The sequence below is a fragment of the Chelon labrosus genome (genome assembly GCF_963514085.1).
Source record: "Chelon labrosus genome assembly, chromosome: 2".
NCBI lineage: Eukaryota > Metazoa > Chordata > Actinopteri > Mugiliformes > Mugilidae > Chelon > Chelon labrosus.
The window spans coordinates 7,670,661-7,693,814 of NC_140338.1; the positions used below are offsets into that span (position 1 = coordinate 7,670,661).

At 44.7% G+C, this 23,154-nt stretch overlaps 1 protein-coding gene across 2 annotated transcripts; it reads left to right on the top strand.

The window, feature by feature from the left end:
• The first annotated feature begins 342 nt into the window (after window positions 1–342).
• On the top strand, window positions 343–22,034 carry syngr1b (synaptogyrin 1b). 2 transcript variants are annotated; one of them, XM_084558035.1, is made up of 4 exons: window positions 343–859; window positions 15,579–15,816; window positions 18,575–18,720; window positions 21,335–22,034. In XM_084558035.1, exons 1-4 carry the CDS (start codon window positions 758–760, stop codon window positions 21,566–21,568), a joined length of 720 nt encoding a protein of 239 aa, XP_084414161.1. In that variant the 5' UTR covers window positions 343–757; the 3' UTR covers window positions 21,569–22,034. The 2 variants fall into 2 exon arrangements, with proteins under 2 accessions (XP_084414161.1, XP_084414160.1); XM_084558034.1 differs by lacking the exon at window positions 21,335–22,034 and adding an exon at window positions 19,738–20,039.
• The last annotated feature ends 1,120 nt before the right edge of the window (window positions 22,035–23,154 follow it).

Genomic DNA, 23,154 nt, shown 5'->3' on the forward strand with positions numbered 1-23,154 from the left:
GCTGGGAGTGAGAACTGTCTGAAAGTGAGCTTGTGTGTAAAGGTTTGAAGGAGCAATGTACGGTAAAGCCACTAGAGGGCGGCATTTCTTACATTATAAATAATTTAATACAACACGGATTTATAAGTGTATTGTTTTCCTAATCAAATTAGCGCAGTTGTTTTCAGTCAGATATAGCGTCTTTATTATTAAATCACTTTTTTTTTTGAGGCACCTTAATCGTATAATCTACTTAGATATCACGGTCTTGAGAAAAGCGCGTGACTCCGTGAGCACAGCCGCGCGCCCGTCCCCCAACATAAACACTCCCGCGTGCTCTCATGATCGAGGGAGGAGCGCTCCTAACGTCCGAGGCGTGACCGACAGCGGAGGCGCGTTCACGCGGTCGCCACCGGCCCCTGCGCTGCTCGCTGACAGAGAGGAGAGGAGAGGAGAGCAAGCATCAAAACACCGGCCTCCCCTGCCCAGATATCACAGAGAACGACGGGCTGACTTCAGAGCTTCAGTCACAAACAACAACAACAACAACCGAGAAGAGAGGAGGCTGCGCGCGGGCACCTGGGGAGACTCCATCCGTGCATCCGAGAGACACACACACACGCGCGTACAGTGGCAACAGAGCGCAGTAGCTACTCTTGGGGGGTTTATTTTTCCGTGTCGGTCACCCGGTGCTCCACACGCCCCGTACCTGTGAACCCAGCAGCGGGGAGGAGAGGGGGACCAGAGAGGAGGCTGTGCAGAGAGGAGGAGGAGGACCATGGAGGGGATGCAGGCATACGGAGCCGGGAAAGCCGGAGGAGCCTTCGACCCCGTCACCTTCCTCCAGCAGCCTCAGACCGTTCTCCGCATAGTGTCTTGGGTGAGCGACCTCTTTAGTAATAAGATAAAACATAAAACATCAGTTGGTATTTAGCTTTAGAGGCACTGCATAATTAATAATTAATATTATTACAGTTTAAAGCACGTATTCTGTCTTATTTTATTTGAATTAGCAATGCCAAAGGCCCATTGAAGGCTTCACATAACAGAAACTGTAAAAATTCACCAAAAACATGACATTATATCTTATTTTTTATTATATAATATGATTTTAATATATTATTTTATTTTATAATTGACATACATATTCATATTCCAGTTGTATTGTGTATATTACAGCCTTCTCAGTGGACTATTGAGGAATTTGTAGATGCAGGATTAGCCTTGTGTGCCACAGTCACCACCCACAGATCATACACCGATCAGGCATAACATTATGACCACCTTCCTAATATTGTGTAGTTCTCCGAAAGAGTTGTGACTCATCAGAGACTGGACATGGGCCTTATGAGGGCGTCCTGTGGTGTCTGGCAACAGGATGTTGTTAGTGGGGGGAGGGGGAGTCCTGTGTCCTATCTGTGGACCATCCCACAGATACTTGATCAGTTTGGGATCACCTTGTGCTATTTTTCATGTTTTTTTGAGTTGTTCCTAAAGTGTGTGTGTACCTATGTCAGGCTGCTGCCATCAAAGAGTGTCATCATTGCTATGGGGTGGGGGTGGGGGGTTGCCTGGTCTGGTCTAGGTGGGTGTTGCATGTCTAATCCACACGAATGAATGCCAGGTCCAAAGGTTTCCCAGCAGAACAATGAATTGTCACAAGACGGTCAATGTTATTCACTTCTCCTGTCAGTGGCCATAATGTTGCGGCTGATCGGTGTACATTACTGACCAAATCGTGTTTTCTGATGAGCATGGTGACACACACAAAGGCCCACTTAATGGATTTTTCATGACAAATAATAATTTCATAGCGATTGCCCACTCTCCGTTCCCAAAGAGCACTAATGAAAAGTAATGGCAGCAGTAGTGGAACACTTAAAGAAGCATAGTAAACAAACACGGCATATCAGTTGACGTATCAGTTAATCAGATGTTAGACTTAAATTGCCGTTGGAAAGACGTAAATGTGTATTTTGGCTCTTGTTTTTGCAGCGCTGCTAAATACAGTTACTGGCAAACTGTGAACCATGACTCTGTTAGGAAGCCCCTTATTTACAGTCTCCCCTAGGAAATTCAAGGCAAGGATTATTATTATTTTTTTTATTTTTTTTTTTATTCAGAGCTCTGCGCCCGCGTGTCCTTAAATAACATGAGGAGCCTTTCTCAAGAATACGCAAAGGATGAGGAAGTAGGTAGATTCCTGTGGCTGCGCCGGTAACGCTCCATAGTAACGGTGAAGCTCTTGTTGGCAGAAAATATAGGGGTCACGGGGGCCAATCTGCTTGGAAACCGCTTCCAAGTTAACGAACACAAACATTTAGCTCTTAGCGAACATTATTTAAAGAATCGTCCAAACGGCTGCTTTTAAGGCTCGAAGTTGAACTTGTTTTATCAAGAAAACATCACATCACATGTCCTGTTTGTCATCCACGTGACTAAAGTGTATCTGATAGTAAACTTAACATTATCTCTCACGTCTAAACCTTATGAAAGAAGTGTGAAAACGGGCCGTGACTGCGCTAACTTCTCTATGTGAAAAAGGCAAGTCATGTGGTTATTCAGTGAGCCATGAAATTAGCTGGGCATTTTAATTTTTTTTCCCCCCATCATAAGCCCTAGTTTTTGGTTGCAGATAATCTCAATAGCGCACTTTGTGGTATCACAGCTTTTTATTCCCTTGTTATGTAGCTTTTGTAGCTCACGATAAGGAACAGGGGATAGCTTTCGGTTATAATTAAGAAAGACAGTCACTTGTAAACACTGGTGTTTTTTGCGCTTTTAAGAGTTTTCTAATGGGGTTTTCAAAATAAATGACTCAGTAGACGCCATCTGGGGTTGCAGCTCCTGATTATCTTCATTATCCTTTAATCTGTTCATTAGTATTTTTAATTAAGGCTGCGCAAATGATGTAAATCAGTTATATGGGCTATAAAACCACACCAAATGCGGAAAATTAATGCAGAACGTCACTATTTCCGGGGTTACATGTTGAATCTCCATGCGGGCAGTTGTCTGAATCAGAACAGATAAATAAATAGGAGCAAAGGTTGGAGTTTTTCCTGATAAATGATCATTAAAAGTATTTATTTGTATTTATTTAACAAATTGCTCCACATTCTGGAGTAAAGTATGCATTTTTTTAAAAACAGCAGAGGTAAAAATGTCTTTGGGGGAGCTACGCAGATAGTCCCACATACTGTAAACAAGCATGGAGTCTCTTTCTGGCCTCCTCGTCACATGCCCCGCCCCAAGGCGTTACCGGAGCAACAACGTGTCTCCATAGTAACAGCCGTAGCCCGAGTTGAGATGTTTTGTGTGATGGTGTTAACACTCATTCTGGTGAAGCATACGGGGCGGGTGTTGGGTGGGGGGTGGGTGGGGGGGACTACGAGCACTTTAAGCATTTGTTTAAGAGGGGCAGGACGTCAGAATGAGCTATTTATGAATGGGGCTTCTCTCCGTCTCCTTCTTCTTCTTCTGACTTCTGAGGTGATAATGAGCGTGTGTGTGTGTGTGATTCATCCTCGGGGAGTCAGTCCTCCATGTTTGTGATGATGCACGATGAGAACAACAGCAACAGATGATAGATGGGAGAACACCTGATGCGCAATATCTTCCCGAATGACAAAATGACTGTATAATCATTGAATTTATTCATTTATTCAACGAATTACACCAAATGAGGTCGACCGGGAATCGCCCGCCAGTCTCCTTCTGATGTTTAGTTAAAGCGTCATTACTCTTGCAGCTTTTTCCTCTTCAAGGGTTTCGGGGGTTACGGGCCGGCAAACTAAAAGATATCAAATCATTCGGATAATTCACCGTTAGAGAAATGGTTTGGTTTTATTTTCAGTAGAAAAACCGGTGGCGGTGTGAAAATGGGCTTTATAGTTGACTTAACTCTCCGCTAACGCAAAGTAGAAAGTGATATTTGCTGTGTAGTGATATTCACACGCTTTTTGTGCTTGGTTTGTGTTTGGTAACAGGATTCCCTCTGAGTTCATCAAGTGCTGTATTTATTTCCACGAGCTGAATTTGCAGCGCTATGAAAAACTCAAGCAGCCTTTACAAATTGATTAAAGTCCCCCTCTGCACATGTTTAAGGAGCTAGAAAAATACTAATAAATGTGTATTTTTTCTTTGATATAAATGTTAATTTACCTGTTGCACCTCCTCCATCATTGAACAATCAAATGAATATGCAAATTTAAAAAGTGCATATACTGGTTACAAGAGGCCATTTTTCTGCGTTTGAGCTTCCCAAACGCATCTTTCCGTAGATTAAACATTCTGAAGAAGTTCCCTTGAGTTAAAAGCCACTCACATTGGAATAACGTTTTAATTTTAGCCACGCAACGCCGCAGCGCGACGCATTCTGTCGCCTCCGCGTTAAACAGGAGCACGCTCGCGCCGCAAACACCGACCGCTTTAGCGCCTGCGTGTCAGAATTCGGGCACAGTTTGAAAAGATATTTAAGATATGTGTTGCATGTTTGCATTTGAGACGTGCGTTTAATTCCTTTCAGTGATCACTTGTGCACGTAATGTCGGCCGAGGAGCCAACTGTGTGTCAGGTGGGGTTGTTGCATTGTTGGATTTTAGCCGCTTTGTGTCAGTAGGATTCTACTCTTGCCACTGACTCGTCAACATACTGCAGCAGGCATGGATTCTGTTGTCTTTAGAGGCAAACCTTACCCAGTTGAGCCTTTGTGTGCTGGAAAGATTGGTTTGCTGGATTTCTTTGGATTTTTTAATACTAGTCCTAGGTGTACATGTGTAAATCTACACAGTTCACTTGTGTGTCACACAAGTGAACTGTGTGGGTCGGCACGCAGGTCCCAGGATTTTAGGTGCTGTGGGTACAGTCAGCATGCCGGTCTTTGGATTGAGGCTCCAAATGTTGTGCCTTATGCTAACTGACCAACGTGAGGTTTGATTTTCCCACCATAACGTAGCATAAATAAGCCAAGAGTAGGTATTTAAACCTCGCTTTAGTCGTGAATACCCTCTCACTGCTCACCGAAGCCTGTACGACCTTTGAAAAGCCTACTCCTCATTGCTCTGTAATGACGTAACCTTGGCAAATGTTAACTCACACCCGATAACAATGAAATCAGCATTCTTTGTTTGCCGGTGTTCCCGTTCGAGCGAATAAGCTACTACCTGAACAATGGCCGAGCAGTCGCAGACCGTATGACCGGCAGATAACTCGCAGTGATGAAAGAGCGAAGAGTGATTACATCACGGGAGTTCGACGAGGAAAAGGACGGACGCTGTTTGCAGATGATGTTTCACTGTGTCGGTGTGTGATAGCTTGGGATGGCTCGAGTGGGGCGCAAGAAACCTTTGCTCATTAGCAGCGGGATACAAACAAAGACATCTGCGCTTGTTATCAAGTTTACACTGATTAAAATGTATGTGCTCGTCATCGTTAGTCACCGATTCCAACCTCGGCAGATAGACAGCAGGAGCGGTTGATTGTTTACAGGGTTCGGAACAAACGGGTTACACGTCTCAGGGCTGGTGCAGGAGTCCTCACCAAGAAAGTAGCCAAGAAAATGAAGCAGCAACTAAAAGAACAGAATAATAAGTCAGCTGCATGGACAGCGGTCCAATACGGGACACAAACCCTAGTCTTCTTGATGCGTGACCTACGCTTTGTGCCACCATGTCCTCCAACACTAAATGTGGACTTTTCACTCGTTGTCTCGCCTCGCCCGCCTGCAAATTTGCAAGCGCTGATATACAGCTTGTCAATTGGGCAGACAATTGAAAATGTCATTTTGGTCTGGAGCCTGTGATAATTGACCTTTTCTGTCATTTATGTACGAGGACATGTTGGACAACATTGCATAAATCAAGCAAGTTTTAAAAGTCTGTTAACAGCTTTTCATAGAATACAATATATGGAAACCAGACGCATGGATGAATAGTTTGTAGTTGTGTTTGGTGATTCTTTATTTCATTTGTCAAATTTCCCAGTGCGGGCGGCACAATAGAGAGGTGGTTAGTACTGATGCCTCACAGCAAGAAGGTCCCGGGTTCAAATCCATGGGCCTTTCTGTGTGGAGTTTGCATGTTCTCCCTGTGTCTGCGTGGGTTCTCTCCGGGTACTCCAGCTTCCTCCCACCGTCCAAAGACATGCTAGTTGGGTTAATTGGTGATTCTAAATTGGCCGTAGGTGTGAATGTGAGTGTGAATGGTTGTCCGTCTCTCTGTGTTAGCCCTGCGATAGACTGGCGACCTGTCCAGGCCTGTCCTCTCGCCCAGTGACAGCTGGGATAGGCTCCAGCAGACCCCCGGACAGGAATAAGCGGTTACAGAAGATGAATGAACGAATGAAATTTCCCAGCGCAGTTGGTTTCCAAGATCCACTGAGGATCAACCTGTAAAGTAACGTCTTGTGGTTGGTTCAGAATGACCCTGGATTACATCCCATCGCAATTGATCCAGGATTCATTTGTCACCAGATCAAAGCCCGCTGCTTCGTATCGATCTCGGTATATAGGGTTGTTTTGTCTGCGCCGGCCTTCAGCCCTCTTTGCACAGACGATATCTTGTCAAACGGCTTAAAGTTTTAAAATGCCCTAAGACTGAATGAACATGCACCGATGATGCTTCCTTAGTTTCAGCCGGTTGGTTATTCCATTAAATAAAAAAAAAAAGAAAACTATAACTGAATAAGCACCGGTCCAGATTGCAGTTCTACTCCCACTTGATTCTGTTAAGCGCGACTTTATAAGATTGAGGAACCGTCTGTTTCCTTAAACTGATAACGGCTTTGGTTTTCTGGAATCATTCGAGCGTGTTCTCATCCCGTTTCAAATGCAAAGGCGTCGATATAGCAAACACATAGATGCGCGTCGAGGAGGGCAGCGCGTGTGCGAACAAGTGACTCGCTATAACGCCCCGAGTAGATGTGTAGACGCGAGTGCCGCCGCGTCCCGGACTTGTGATTATGTCTGTCTGTCTCGTTGTGTACCCTTGGCACCGCAGCGGCTCTCCTTGAATTGTACTTTGACAGGGTCTCCCGTCTCTCTCTCCTCTCACTCTCTCTCTCGCTCATTACACGAGCAGCTGCTGCCATGGTGACAGCAGCAATCAGGTATCCCCGGTCCAGGCCGGCGCTCTGCAGCAGACAATAAGCCCACACACTCTCATGCACATACACAGCATGTAATACCCTCCAGCAGTGATCCTCTATTATTTAGCTGCTAGCGCGCCGCTGACTTGTAGCTTCGCTGTCGAAAGTCAGTTTCATTAATCGTCGCTGATGGATCGGTTTTGTAGTAAAGATAAATTATTGAATGTGTTTTTACGCAAGCTTGGACTTACCGGCAGTAAAAATGCGTTTCAGATATTTCAAGGACAGTTTTTGAGGGAGTCGACAAAGGGAACCACTCAAACCTTGCCTGTTTTTTATGGTTTTTCATTTGTTTCATGAATATAAACACGTGCAGAAGGCTGCGGCCAAACACATCGGGACAGTGCCGCGTGGCTCATTCTAATGCAGGATTTTTGTGTGAGGTACAATGCGTGAATACCGGCGTGATACGAGGCCCGACTCAATTGTCTGGACCTCACAATGGATCCAGGAGATCCTTTCAGCCGGCACAACAGCAGCCTCTAAATCATTCACGACCCGCCAGACTGGACCGATGTGATTTAGGTGGAGGTGCTGAGGCGGTGGGTAGGATAGTCGCGCGTAGCAATCACTGAAATGCTCGAATTTCAAGTTTTGAATTAAGAGGACGCAGAAAAAGAGAGCAGAGACGGGAATACCACTATGTGAAACACTAAAAAAGAAAGATTCGGGCGGGGGAGAGAGCACATGCTTTCACGCATGCATGCACACCGTTTCGTAGGTATGTGCACACACACACACACATTTCTGCCAATGAGCATCGTTAACGAGTAATTTCTGAGTGACCCTCACGTGGTCACAAGATCAGGGACCCGCGTGGTGTCTTTACAGAGCCCGCTTTCATCACCTCCAGCGGCCTTGTGATGTGTCTCGCAGGGGCAGGAGAACCGAAGTCTGACGGGATCACAGAGCCACATGCGAAACCACATCACATGCTTTTCAAGGCTTCTAAGCGAGGGAAGCGTTCTTGGGAGCACCGAGTTCGTCACATTCCTTCTGGTGCACTTTTTTGTGTGCTTCTTTGCATGAACAGTTCAGTGCATTACTTATCTTGAGCCCTTTTCTTTGTCTCATATGAACTCCAGACTGTCCAGACCTGATTCTGGAAACATCGTTCTCCTTTTGACACATACAGCACAAAACAGGAGATTGTCCATGTCAGACCGGTTCCTACATCTGGAAGTACTCCATTTGCCTAAGGCGACAGGTGGCACCTAGAGTCAGACAGCGCGCAGTAGGAAGAAGTTGCCACAAAACGTACATGTTTTCAGAGTTCAGCTGTTTTGACGTCCAAAGGTTTGTGTGGCCGCAGTGCGTGTGTGCAACTAGCCCAAGTGTGACGCAAAAAAAGGTGGTAAAGCGGTGCACCCTGTGATATGCGGTTGCCGGTGCATGCGAAGAACGGGCTGCAGTTCCAGCCTTCACAGAACCAATTGGATTTCCACTGGCCGCCGGAGAAAAAGCCGAGTAATTCAATCTGCCCCCGGGGCCACGTGATAGCAGATATAATTGTGACCCTGAAGACGATGTGTGTTATCAGTCAGTCAAGGTCGTGCAAAAAAAAAAAAAAAGCAAATAAAAAAGAAACAATCCTTATTTCAAGTAGGAGTATTTGTCGGCTTGGCGTTCGTGTGCTACTGGAGCAGGCACAGACAATAGAGGCCTTTAGAGAAAGAGAGAAAGTCCCTGGTGGTGAGCTTTTATTTCCCAACAGAGTTTCTCAGCATCTGAGTAACCAAAGTGTGTCACACCACAAAAAACTAATAGCACAGCAGGTCACGCTGTCCTCGTTACAGAAACTCCTTCTGCATGCAAATCTAAAACAGCTGGGTGGGAGATGCGCACCGATCAGGCGTAACATTATGACCACTGACAGGAGAAGTAAATAACTTTGAACCATCTTGTGACGATACAGTGTTCTGCTGGGAAACCTTTGGACCTGGCATTCATTCATGTGGATTAGACATGTAGCACCCACCTAGACCAGACCAGACACTCCCACCCCATAGCGATGACACTCCTTGATGGCAGCAGCCATCCCCAGCAGGATGCAGCCTGACACAGGCACACACACAAGCACGCTTTGAAGATATGAAGAACAGAACAAGGTGTTGACCTGGCCTCCAAATTCACTAGATCCCAAACTGATCAAGCATCTGTAGGGTGATCCACAGAGGCCCCTCCCCTCAACCCACAGGACCCAAAGGCCCCCCCACTAACAACATCCTGTTGCTAGACACCACAGGACACCCTCAGAAGGTCCATGTCCTTTCTCTGATGAGATGCAACTGTTTTGGAGGCACAAGGGAGATCTACACAATATCAGGAAGGTGGTCTTAATGTTATGCCTAATCAGCTTGACTCCATTTGATCACGATATGACGCAAACTGTTATCCCCGTCTCAGATGAAACATTCTCAAGGTCAAGATGACCAGAAATGTGATAACATCTTGTCATGTGTAGTGAGAAGGTTGTAACCTTCCGTTCAAGGACGCTTCTGATGAATTGTCTCTTGGGTCTTCCTCCAACCATCAGTTGATTCCCGACTTTGGATTACCCCCCCATAGGTCAAGCAGTAACGTGTCACCTCAACTCATCGGAGGAACGTGGTGAGACACATTCAGGAGTGGTCCCACAGGGGCGATACGGTAGTGACGTGGTTAGCACTGCCATTAGGTTGCTGGGGTTTTGAACTTGCTGGAAGGCTAAGGGCTTTTCTGTGTGGGTTTAAATGTTCTCCCTATGTCCGCATTGATTTTCCGCTACAAAGCCATGCGTGTTAGGTGAACTGATCCTTCTAACTTGGTCGTGCGCACGAGTTGTTTGTCTCTCTGGGCTAGAGACTGGCAAACCTGTCCAGGGTGTAGCTCGCCTCTCGCCCCAATGCCAGCTGGCTTAGGTTCCAGTCCCAGCTCTTTGCCTCACAGGTCTTTACGACCTATTCCAGCGCGGTGCATTACAATAAAACATTAACATTACACGGCATTTTATCACAGCATACTGTAGTTCTTATAAAGTACCGTTATGGGCAGATAATAGAAGTGTGAGTTTTGAGGTAGCAGCTTCATTCATCCATCTTCCTGTTGCGCGTGGGTTGTTCGAATCGAATGATTCCTGCTCTCGGATGAATCAGCTCAGTTCAATTACACGTGACTGAAAGATCACATGTATAGAAATAAAACTGCATAATTAAATTAAAAAACAAACAAACTGTTGATTTGCTGCAGTGCACAATTATGCGTGTGTGTGTGGGTGGTTTGCAGTGTTGACTCCAGTGTTGTTATTTGTGCGATATGAGAGAAAAGGGGGCAGAGAGACAGGGAGAAACACTGAATCATTTTGTTCATTCGTAAAAAGGCAGTAACACATTTTGAGGAACTAGAGACTCATTTTAGTAGAAAAATGTTTGCTGTGGAAACTACCCGGGGGAATCCATAATGTCGAATAAGAGAATTTATTTTTCCCCCTCAACTCAACCGTATATAATATGTTTCTAATATTTTTACAGCTTTACACTCAGAAGTAAAAACTTTTACTGTTCTCGTTCAGGTCAGGAAACGTATGTAAATGCGAGTAGTTTCAGTACGAAAATAAGATGCACACGTTTCAGCCGCTCACTTCTCCTTTCTTGACTGCGTCTTTTGTGTAGGTTTATTGTGTGACTATTTTGAGCATAGAGTGTTCTGACATCCCTCCGACATCATGTGATTTGCGTGTGCGTTTGAGTTGACCTGAATCTTAAAGCGAGCCATCCATGTGAAGCAGTGGACAAACTGCGTGCGTGCGTCTGAACCGTACATGGCTGCGTTTGTGCGACGGAGCGCGCTCGTTTTTTTCTCAAGAATGCTTGTGGGCAGAGGCAGGGCCAGTAACGAGGGGAGATGGGAAAAGGCGAGGGGGAGGGAGGAAGCGGTGATGCAGCCGGTCTAAAAATAGCACCGCCTCCATACCCCTTCTGCCCCGAACGCTTTCCTCTGCTCGTGCCCTCTGCAGTTTTTTTTTTAATCACCTCTCTCCTTAATTGAAAGTACTTCAGGTAGACGGAGGAGGTGTTCGGGGTGTTACTATCCTTCTACACCCACCCCTCTATCGCAGAGGGGCGTGCATGAGATGGGCCGGGGGGGAGCAGGGAGTTGATGTAGGGAGAGCGAGGGAATCAGAAAGGTTGTGCCGGCTTCTTGCTCACAAACCGTTCCAGTTCGCCGTCAAGACGCAGACTCCAAATGCCAGCTCATGTTTCCTCCGCGCACGGTGGAGAAATCTAAAGACATCCGCTCACATCATTATTTAAAGTGCTTATAAGTGTCGGGCTAACGGCACAAAATGGCCGCTTATTGCCCTGCACACCATAATGTATCGGGTCTCTTTTTATTATGATTAATGCAAGCGTCACAACAATTACTTCACTGGGGGTGGGGGGGGGTTGGTACATTCTACAGCCGCCCCAACCGAACTCTGTTTTTCAGTGCTTGCTCTCTATTTATAGAAAGTCACATCTGAGTGGAGTCAGCAGAGCTACATGTACCATTCACAGAGGCTAACATTATCTTGTTTAGGCTAATGATACCAACGTGGGCTGGGTGCTGCATAATGTTGGTAAACTACTATCATTACCGTTGAGGCCTTGAGTGTGTGTGTGTGTTGCAGGATCTTTTCTTAATAAAACACACGTATCTTTAAGGACATTCATTTGATTATTAATTAGGATACCAAATGTCTGGTAGTATCTGGTGAACTCCATATGCATTTCATAGTATCACTGAGGTCTATGCTACTTGAACACATAGTCATGATCAGAGTATATCCAACAAAGGTTCAAAAAAGGCAACAGGACTTGTAGAGTTTTTTGAGAAGACGTTTCACCACTCATCCGAGTAGCTTCTTCAGTTCTAGTGGACTGGTGGGAAGTCTGAGGTTTTAAACCTGTGGTGAAACGTCTTCTCAAAAAACTCTACAAGTCCAGTTGCCTTTTTTGAACCTTTTTTTTGGATATACCATGACCTGGATGACTGAGAACCTTCACAGACGTCATGATCAGAGCTTAAAGAAGAGGAGGATTTGAAAGGCACATGTTAACAACTTGAATGACTCCAGTTACTATGTTCACCATCTCAGTTTAGCATGTTAGCTTGTACACAGTTGCTAATTAGCGCTTACTGACACAGAGTAAAGCGGGAGCTGATGGGAACGTCGCCAATTTTAGTGTACAGTATCTCATCGGAGGATGGACATGGACCTTCTGAGGGTGTCCTGTGGTGTCTGGCAACAGGATGTTGTTATTGGGGGGCCTTTGGGTCCTATGGGTTGAGGGGAGGGGCCTCTGTGGATCATCCCACAGATACTTGATCAGTTTGGGATCTAGTGAATTTGGAGGGTAGGTCAACACCTTGTGCTGTGGCTTCATGTTTTTTTGAGTTGTTCCTAAACCAGGCTGCTGCCATCAAGGAGTGTCATTGCTATGGTGTGGGGGTGCCTGGTCTGGTCTAGGTGAGTGTTCCATGTCTTAGTACCATCCAGACGAATGAATGCCAGGTCCAAAAGTTTCCCAGCAGAACATTGAATGGTCACAAGATGATCAATGTTACTTCTTTTGTCAGTGGTTTTAATGTTATGCCGGATTGGTGTATTCTTAATGGATGTCTAGCATCTTGGCAGCAATCTTGATTATTTAAGGTTTACGCTGACCACTGTACCCACTGCTCATTTCACAACACTAACCATTGAGAGTGCTATGATGTGATCAACCTCTCTGGCTCATCCAACCAGAGAACTTCAATACATACCATGCTAATTCATGTTGTGGATAGTTACCCAAGAAAATTTTTAATTATGCTTGTCGTTTGAAGCTGATTTTGAGCTTTCGCACAGTCGGAATGAAGTCTACGTGAGGTAAATTTAATAAACTTATATCCGGCTTCCACTGGCACTTCAGATTTTGAGCGCTCAGTGACGGCAGTGCAGTTGTGTTTTTTTCCACGCCTAGACCAGACAGTGGGGAGAACTTGAAGGGCCTGGAAGCAGATAAAGAGGGAAAGAGTTCAAGAGGAAAAACTAAGCTGTAATCCCCCATCGTGGCTGACATCCCTGTCTCCTCCTGGCCCGGTCGCTAGCCTTCACGGTCAAGGCTGTCAGCAAGAAGTGCAGCCTATTGTTTATTCTCCCTTTGTATCGCTGTCATTAGTCAAGCAAACACAGACACAACAGCTGAGTAAACGGTCCACCACCCAAGGTTGGTGGATTCTAGCTGTCCGTCTCCGTTTTACTCTCTCGCTCCCGTACGCTGACACGCTCTAAATCCATCACTCACGACAATGAAGTCCACCAACAGAGGCAAACCTAAGACAGCCTCAGTCTTACCCAGACAGAAATATCTCCCTGGAGGTTTCGGTGTGAGGCTTTGTCTGCTGGATGGAGTTGTCTGATCTGCCGTTATCAACTGAAGTACAAAGTGAACTGCCGCACAACACGGCAGGGTGGAATACTATCACCGTGGGTGTCTGTTTGTGTGGTCTCGTATTTATGGCCCCGAGAAGGATGTTTCCGCGATGCTGCACGGCGTCAGATAGGAAAGGAGAGGAGAGGAGAGGAAATGAGGGGAGAGACGAAGAGAGGAGAGACGTGGGGAGATGCTCCTGTTATTGACTCCATTTCGCAGCCCTTTGTGTTTCCTCTCCTTGAGGCAAATGCAGACAGAAGAAAGCAGACGGAGAATCAGACGCTATCAACCGTGTCCTTTCATTGGCTCAATTTTGCGTCCGACACTGTCCCCTCCTTCCACCTTCGACAGACCACCGCCAGGAGGATAAACCCTCTCCTGCAAGGCCACCATTTCAAATACAAATAAATCCATATTACAGTCAACACCAGAGCAAATATGACCAAAAACACATTAACAAAAGATAAATGAAAATGCTTTGCAGAAACTAAACAGAGCACTTACATGTGTGTTTGAAATAATTTCCATTGCGTAGACGGGGGAGGGGCAAAATGCTCCTAACGTTATGATAACATTATGTGTCCTGTGGGTTGGGGGGAGGGGCCTCTCTCTCATCAAGGAGTGTCATTGCTATGGGGTGGGGGTGCCTGGTCTCATCTAGGTGGGTGCTACTTGTCTAAGTAACATCCACATGAATGATTGCCAGGTCCAAACGTTTCCCAGCAGAACACTGAATTGTCACAAGATGGTCAATGTTATTTACTTCACCTGTCAGTGGTTTTAATGTTGCGGCTGATCGGTGTATGTTCGTTACCTTCCTTTTGACCAGGGCAGACCGTTTACATTTGCTAAGCTAACTTGCTGCTAACTGTAGCCTTTTTACAATGGAATAATATCATTCATCCTTTCATATCTTTCTTGGCAAGCCACAATATAATTATATTTCCCCAATGTGTAAAACAATAATCATCTGGGAAGCAGTTTTACTAAAAAAAAAAAATCTCTGAGTGCACCCCTTTTCCAAAATTGCCACACTGAACTACAGAACAGCAGAGAACACTTTGCTTTTTTGCAGTCAGATCCCATATTTTAAGGTGAAACCCAGGGAAAGTGTTTGGAGAAGACGTGAGGGATTATTCACAAAACTCCCCCTGGAGGTTTGACGTGACTGTATGGGCAGCGAGCTGACGTGATTTCTTATTCATAAGTGACCCGGTCAGTCTAAATATACCCTCTGACTGCAGCAGGTACTCTTTTGGGCTGTGAATGTCCAATCCGAAAAAAATATTCAAAAAACATGCTAGTAGGCAAGTAGGTTCAAATAGAAACCTGAGCAGGGAGTTCAGATTTGTGAATGAAAAAAAAAAAAACACTGCATGAAAGCACAAACATTATTGTGACAGCTGTGTCATGCTATGAACTCTGCAAACACAGACTTTGTGAAGACTTTCATATCCACACCAAGAAATCCTACTGTGATTGTAGTGATAAAACTGTAAGACGGCTTTTTAATCAAATTAACTCCAACATTATGCAACTACTCAGAACTGGTATTATGTATTTCATACCAAACAGATAATTCTTAGTTGATATAATTTCATTAAATGTTCCAGCACTCAAGCATTTTTCCAGCTTTTACAATGTCCGAGTGTTTTCCTTCTTTTTTCTGTCCCTCCTTCCACCGTTCAGTGGATTCTCCACAATAATTGAACACCTTCAGACTGTGCAGCTGCTGTTGAGCGGTCACTTTGATGGTCTAAACTCAATGTCTGGGAAATTCTGATGAGATTTCCATGAATTATCAAACTATATTTGCCATGTCGCAGGGGCGGCACAGTGGCGTGGTGGTTAGCACTGATGCCTCACAGCAAGAAGGCTCTGGGTCTCGCCTCTTGCCCACTGACAGCTGGGATAGGCTCCAGCACCTCCCACGACCCTCCAGAGGACAAGCGGTTACAAAAAAATTAATGAACCAATATTCACGCCTTCTCTTCGTATATTCTACCCCCGCTGCAGCTCTTCTCCATCGTGATCTTCGGCTGCATCGCCAACGAGGGCTACATCAACCGCCCCAACGAAGTGGTGGAGTACTGCATCTTCAACCGCAACCCGAACGCCTGCAATTATGGCGTCTTCATGGGGTCCATGGCCTTTCTCTGCTGCATGGCCTTCCTGGCTCTGGACGTCTACTTCCCCCAGATCAGCAGCGTCAAAGACCGCAAGAAGGTTGTGCTGGCTGATATTGGGGTTTCAGGTAAAGCTGTTATCTGTTTATACATGTACTTTTTTCTTATGTATTTTGAACTCTTAAACTCTGCACACGTACTTTTAGGCTTACTTTGTATCTTTTTTCTTGCCAAATTAGTTTGAATGTTTTAGTTAAAACTTAAGCAAATAAATGTCTACAAGACAGTTAGAGAACACGTGTCCGACCAACACATATTGCTGTAATTTACAGAATCAAGCCAAACATTAGCACCTACCCAACATTCACTTATTTATTAATCATATTTCAAATGTTCTGAGACATTATGATTTTTACAAGATTATTGTAAGAATGAGACTGTAATCCAGCCATTTGCTAACTAGAGAGACACAAGTCAGTGTTTATAGATTAGAGAAAGAGTTTTTAATCTTAGTTTAACTAAACTTGCAGACTACAGTAATTTGTGTGGTTAAAATGCCGTTGACATGACGTGAGTGCCTGATGCACTGATGCCTTAAAGGAAGAGTTTTGCACATTCTCCTTGTGCGTGCCTGGATTTTCTCTGGGTACTCCAGCTTCCTCCCACCGCCCAAAGACATGCTCATTACGTTAATTGGTGATTCTATATTGGCCTTAGGTGTGAGTGTGAATGGCAACCTGTCCAGGGTGTACCCCGCCTCTCGCCATATGACAGCTGGGATAGGCTCCAAGCCCACCTACGACCCTCCAGAGGACGAGCGGTTATGGAAAATGAATGAATATCATCATGCTTGGATTTAAACACAGGGCCTGAGCTATGTCACATTTCGGGTGTTTGTTACGACCCAGCGCACTAAGGGTAAAGGCTGTAAGAGAAAAGGAACCAGGTGTAAACAGAATTGGATGGTGATTGTTCAATGAACGTTGATTGATAAAGCAAATACTTTATTGAATACTTGAAATTGGCAGTGGAACTGGTCTAAGCAGGAATAAAACAAAGCTCCCTGGTAAAACTCTTAACCAAACATAAAACAGGTAGGAGTAGCACCTCTAGACATGGTGTTTCTAGACAGACATGCGGTAATTCTAAAACAGGCACATAACAATAACTTCACAAAGAAACTAACACAGAGGCAAGCTGTTCTCTGTGCCACACAGCTGCCTTGAATGGCCGCGGAACAAGGCTTTTAAAGTCCTCCTGATCAGGGCAGCTGTTTAATTGGTTGCACCGGACGAATGGATGGGGATGGAAGGCGGATCAAGGGAGGAACCAGGAAGTCGAAGTTGAAGCAGGCTACTGTCGACACGAAGCTTTCCTGCTGCCGAGCCTCATTGTGAGGCAGCAGCATGAATTAATCAAAAGACTCACCCGAGGTTGCTGCTTGTTGTATCAGTCAGAAAGGTGGGAAGGCGAAGACAGAGTTAAGTTAAATCTTATTCCGTTTATTTTGTGCAAATTTTCCCAGCAGATCAAAATATTCCACCTTCTAAAGAAACACATTTTTCCAGTATATGGGGAAAAAAAAAGATGAAGTTAGGCTGTCGTCACGACAAAAGGAGGGTATGAGGGGGATAATAAGGAGACAAGTACTCCTCTGGCGCTAACAACCCTCCGAGACTTTGTGCTTTGGTGTCTCTGACAGTGGCTTCCTCTACGTCTGCGTTGCACTGCTGCTGCAGCGAACTCAGACATAATGACAAGAGTTGAGTGGGTTAATGAGGTAGTTCCTGTCATAGACAAGATTCTGCTTCCCTCTTTTCATCACTCACACACTTTCTGTCTCTCTTACTCTCACCAAATCTGCAGTATGCTATAATAGGAGAAGGTACGGCGGAGAAGGTGAAACAAGGGACCAGCTGGTATCCTAATCGGACCGTCTGATTAAGCTTTCCTGTATATGCTTCCTCCACTTCCAGCTCTACTAATATCTCTTACCTTTTCTGGTTGTCCGCCACTGGCCAACAGGAAAGAATCATATCTGTTCAATCATAATTGTCCATAATTCCTGGTCTTTGACTTCTCATTTTACAAACGGTGTTCCACAGGGATCTATCCTGGCTCCCCACATTTTTTTTAATTGTTATCCAGATCATACACAATTAAAATTTACCTTCCATATTTCCAACTATAGTGGTTGTCTTTTTGTTGTGTCCTTCCTGTGTTAGCGTTAAGTGATTTAATTTAGGGGAAAATAAAAGAAACAGCTTTAAAGAAACAGTTTGACAATTTGGACGATATGTTTTTTCACTCTGTTACCGAGATTGACACATAATACCACTCTAACCACTAACCTAGCTAGGCATGAAGCTCGAAAGCTGTCGGACACAGCTAAACTGTCTCCACCCAAGGTATAAAACATATACATTTAACAGCACCTCATTAAATAAACAACAAATAACCCATGACTATAGTATGCAAAAGAAATATCATCAATTTGTGAGCATTGTGAGTTCTGGTTGGCAGATTTTTGTAACACTGGCAAGAGCAAAGCTAGTTGTTTCCAGTCCTTAGACCAAACCATCTGTTGACTCAAGCTCTGTATTTGCTGTAAAGATATGAGCATGGTATTGATCTACTGAAGCAAACAAATAATGTTTTCCACATAGTTATTGATTCGTCTGACCTTTTAATTAAGTTAGAAATAGCTCTAAAGTAAATTTCTCACTAATCTGCTGTTAAACTCAACAGATTTACCAAATGCACTGACTCTTAATTGTTTCAATTTGACGTTGATCAAAAGAAGATATTTCTTGTATCTTGTTACATTTAAATTAGCGTTTTAACACTGAATATCTCTGTGTTGTTGTTTTTTTTCTCTCTTTCCAGCGTTCTGGTCCTTCATGTGGTTTGTGGGCTTCTGTTTCTTGGCCAACCAGTGGCAGGTGACCAAGCAGGATGACAACCCGCTGAGGGAGGGAGGGGATGCTGCCAGGGCAGCCATCACCTTCGCCTTCTTCTCCATCTTCACCTGGGTAAGAAGCGCCACACCTCGTTGGTCCACACTGTAGAGCACCACGACTCGCTGTATGTAGTCTTGTTTCTGTCCGTCATGTGCTTGACGGCATAGCCAATGAACTACAACTGTACGCCTTGACCGCTGTTCCTCCACCAAGCACTGAGGCAAAGGGGGCAAGAAAAACTACTTCCTTTTAACAGGAAGAAACCTTGAGCAGAACCTTAAGCTCATATGAAGGGACCCATCTGCTTGGGGCCGGCCAGGTAGAGACAGAAAAGGAGAGAGAAGAGATAAACATACATCTTTCATAGATCCATACATCTGACTAAAGTGTACATGTAGAATCTGACAGCAGCAGTTCTGTCACAGGTGAGTTAGCTGCTATAATGATTGAATATACACTGATCAGCCAAAACAGGAGACAGGAGAAGTAAATAACATTGACCATCTTGTGACAATTCAGCGTTCTTCTGGGGAACTTTTGAACCTGGCATTCATTCGTGTGGATGTTACTTAGAGATGTAGCACCCACCTAGACCAGACCAGGCACCCCCACCCCATAGCAATGACACTCCTTGATGGCAGCAGTCATCCCCAGCAGGATGCAGCCTGACACAGGCACACAGAGAAAAAAAAATGGTTTAGGAACAACTAAAAAAAAAAACATGAAGAACAGCACAAGGTGTTGGCCTCCAAATTCACTAGATCCCAAACGGATCAAGTATCTGTGGCCCCCTTCCCTCAACATTCTGTTACCAGACACCACAGGACACCTCTTACACCAATTAGGCATAACATTATGACCACCTTCCTAATACTGTGCAGGTCTCCGCAGATCAAAAAACACACAACTCCATGCCAGAGACACTCAAAAGAAGATTGGAGAGGAGAGGAGGGGAGGGAAAGGGAGACTGAATGGGGGACACACAGCTAACAGATTAACATGCCATACAGCAGTAGCACATGAACGCTACACGTGACCACTTGCGTTTGTGCATGTGACCTCATGAGTGTGTGAATGTTCTCCCAACAGGGCGCCCAGGCTCTCTTCTCTATGGAGAAGTTAAAGAATTTGTCGTTTGAAGAGGAATACACCAAGCTGTTCCCCACTCAGCCTCAACAACCTTTCGCCTGACTCTGGCTCTGTCTTCTCCTCCCGATCCCCGTCCCCTGCTTCCCTAACCGTTCCTCTTACCTCACTGTGACTTCGACTTGTTTAAGGGCACTAACGTCAAACGCTCCTGGATGTGGAGTGTGTTTTTGCACATGGGCCGGCTCAGTAGTGGAGCGGTACAAATGACTCAGCCTGCAGCCATGTTTGGAATGAAAGCTACCGTCACGCGTCTTTTTTTTTTTTTTTTTTTAATGCACCAATTTAAAAGCTAATTATGAAGTGAATATTTGAATATCTTGAGATTGCATTTGAAGATCTTGATTTTTCTTCATCTGCATTCTGGTTTACTGACACCCGTAGCTGCACGGCCAAACCTGGAGCCCTTAAACAAGTGTTGTCTGAAGTTACAGGACATGCCGTTACTACTTCTGATCATTAACACGATAAAGAGCCATGTGCTTTGCTTTTGTTTTTCTGTAGGTGTAAAAAAAAACCACTATGATGATGAGTTTTTCAGATTGCTGATGAGTTTTTTTTTTTTTTCTATACATTTTTCATATTGCATTGCCTAAATGTTGTTTAGGTAGCCTCCTGCCTCTATAACGTGAATGGGTGATTATGGGAGATACTACCAAAGTAATATAAAACGTTAATTAGTGAGCTATTTTGTATTCAACAAGGCTCTTTAGCAATTTCCCAAGTTTTCAGCTTCTAAGATTACCTATTTGGCTACCGGCTGTCGCTCGTAACTCATGCCGCACATTTCAAGCTTTCCCTTCTCCAGCGATTTCATTAAGTTTAGTAGGTGGATGTGTTGATTTAAGCTTCTGGGGAGGAAGTTCTCAGTGTTACTAATGCTTAGCTTGAGTATCAGTAACAGTTTTATTGCAAATTTATTGGGATTTCTTTTATAGCTGGTACGTCTACAAGTTATTAAGTCATAAATAAGTTATATGTTCCAAATCTGTATAAAGAAACAAAAAAAAAGCAATCTTAATGGTTCAATAGATAAAATTACTGCCACACTTGGACTGCAGTAACTTACTAAAAAAGAAAAATGTGTTTACTTCAACAGAACTGTGATTAGCTCAGGTCTTTCGTTCGCTCTCGTGGCATCTCTGGCTTCCCTTTCCCTCCTCCTGTCTTGAAATGTCTCTAAAGTATCATCACAGATTAGATTTGTGATGATTCACCGTGTGTTCGGTTGAATTTTCCGCTGTAGATTGGGGAGGTGTTGTTTCTCTTTCTGGAGCAGAAAGAGAAACAACGTAATAGTAGTCGCCTGCTGTAACTGACTAAATGACCCACTCAAACTGTCTAATAAGCTCAAAAAGCCTTCCAGCCGACTAATCGATGTTTCCTTCTCTCTCTCTTTGTTCTCCTCTCCCCAACCCTCTGCTCTAACACCGCCGCATCTCTGCTTCAACATCTATCTCTATGCCTTATGCCATTCTGCTGTCTCTATCCACCTCCGATCATCTGCACCCCCTCCCTCCCTCCACCCTCGTCTCCCAAGGCGGGCCAGTCCTTCCTGGCCTTCCAGAGATATAAGCTCGGGGCCGACTCGGCGCTCTTCTCCCAGGAGTACACGGACCCCAGCCAGGATGCGGCCGGCGCCCCCTACAGCTCCTTCGGCGGCGACGACGTGGAGAGCCCATCAGGAGGAGGAGGAGGAGGAGGAGGAGGAGGCCAGGCCAACAGCGACGGGGCCTTTGACGGCAGCGCCGGCTACCAGCGCCAGGACTACTGAGAAGACACACGTTAGGAAGGTTGCCCAAAATTTCTCATTTAAGATAAAGTCACGCTGAAGATACTGGGTTAACTTTAGCCACGAAAAAAATGCAAATTTATTGTTTTACATGTGCAAAACCGTGTGCACGTGACAATCAAAATGACAAAGAATACAAACATTAGTATTAATCCGTGACCAAGATTACGACAGTTTACAATTTGGTTAAATACAGCCATTTAAATGAGAACACAGGCTGAGAATAAGACACTGAGTAGTGGATAAAGTCAAGCCAGTGATTTCAGCAACGCCGAGTGATCATTAGCCCGTGTGACACGCATTGTTCAACCGGACGAAAATCCAGTAATTTGGCTGATTTCTATCTGTATCAGTAGAACAAAAACAATTCGTATCTATGACGGGAAATCTTGGGCATCTTTCCAGATTTGGGAGGCGCAGCTAACGGCTGGGGATGTGATGGATTCAGGATATCTGTGGGAAAGGGGCTGTGGGACACTGGGTTCGATGCGAGGCGTTGGGGAGGGCAGGGGGGAGGGAGCGGAGGGAGGGGGAGGGAGAGTGTGGGAGAGGGGGGTCTGGGAAATAACGAGCAGGTCAAGGAGTTAAATGGTCACTCTGCCGCAGATCAATGCTGGTGAGCAAACTGCCTTCATCTTCTGAGGTCTGCTGTCAGTCAGCGAACCGACTTCGATCAGTGTTAGCCGGAACATCTTCAAGAACACACACACACACACACACACACACACAGACAGAGACACGTTCACAGCATATCGATTTTTGAAAAAGATACAAGTTTCTGCTGACAAAACTCCTAGTGGTGCATTATAGGATATCGGCATAGACGAACAAGCAACAGCGGCACATCTGGCAACTAATCCCCTCAACAAGAGTGCGTTTGTGTTCGTCTGGAAACGTTTTCCTAAAGAGCTTTTTTCTTTTTTATTAATCGTTGCCTTAGTGCTGACTGCCAAGTTAAATCCCAACACAGGACGACTTAAGCCCAACATCACCACCCCCCGCTGATTCAGCGTGTTTGATGCAAAAGTACCGCTAGTTGGAGTGTGTCTCGCTTTTAAACAAATCCACGCATTAGTTGTCATCGTAGAGCATTCCAGGCGACACGGAAGTTTGTTTCCTATCAGCAGATCTGCAGAAAACTGAAGGATTTGCCCGTTGCGTCACCTATTCCTCTCCAGTCAATCTGCACACGAGGCAACCGTGAGCATCCTGGGTAACCACGAACATGCATTGTTCCATTTTCTTAAAGAATAAAGTATATCTATCTCTCTATAAATATATGTAAATCTATAATTCAGTATATTACAGTGTTTGGAAAAAATAATAATAAAAGATTCTGCTTTATTTTAGGGCATTATGCTAGAAAAGACAAAAGACAGACAGATCTATGGTTCCTTTGAGTGTTATTGTGATAACTATATGGTGGGGTTACCCGTGCCTCATCCTTTATGTTGCTTTCACGGTAAGGAGATGTTTTTATTTTGGTATAACAATATTAACTATAAAAAAACAATGTGGCAACAGAAAAAAAATATAAAAAAAATGTGACCAAATGATCAAAGTATATA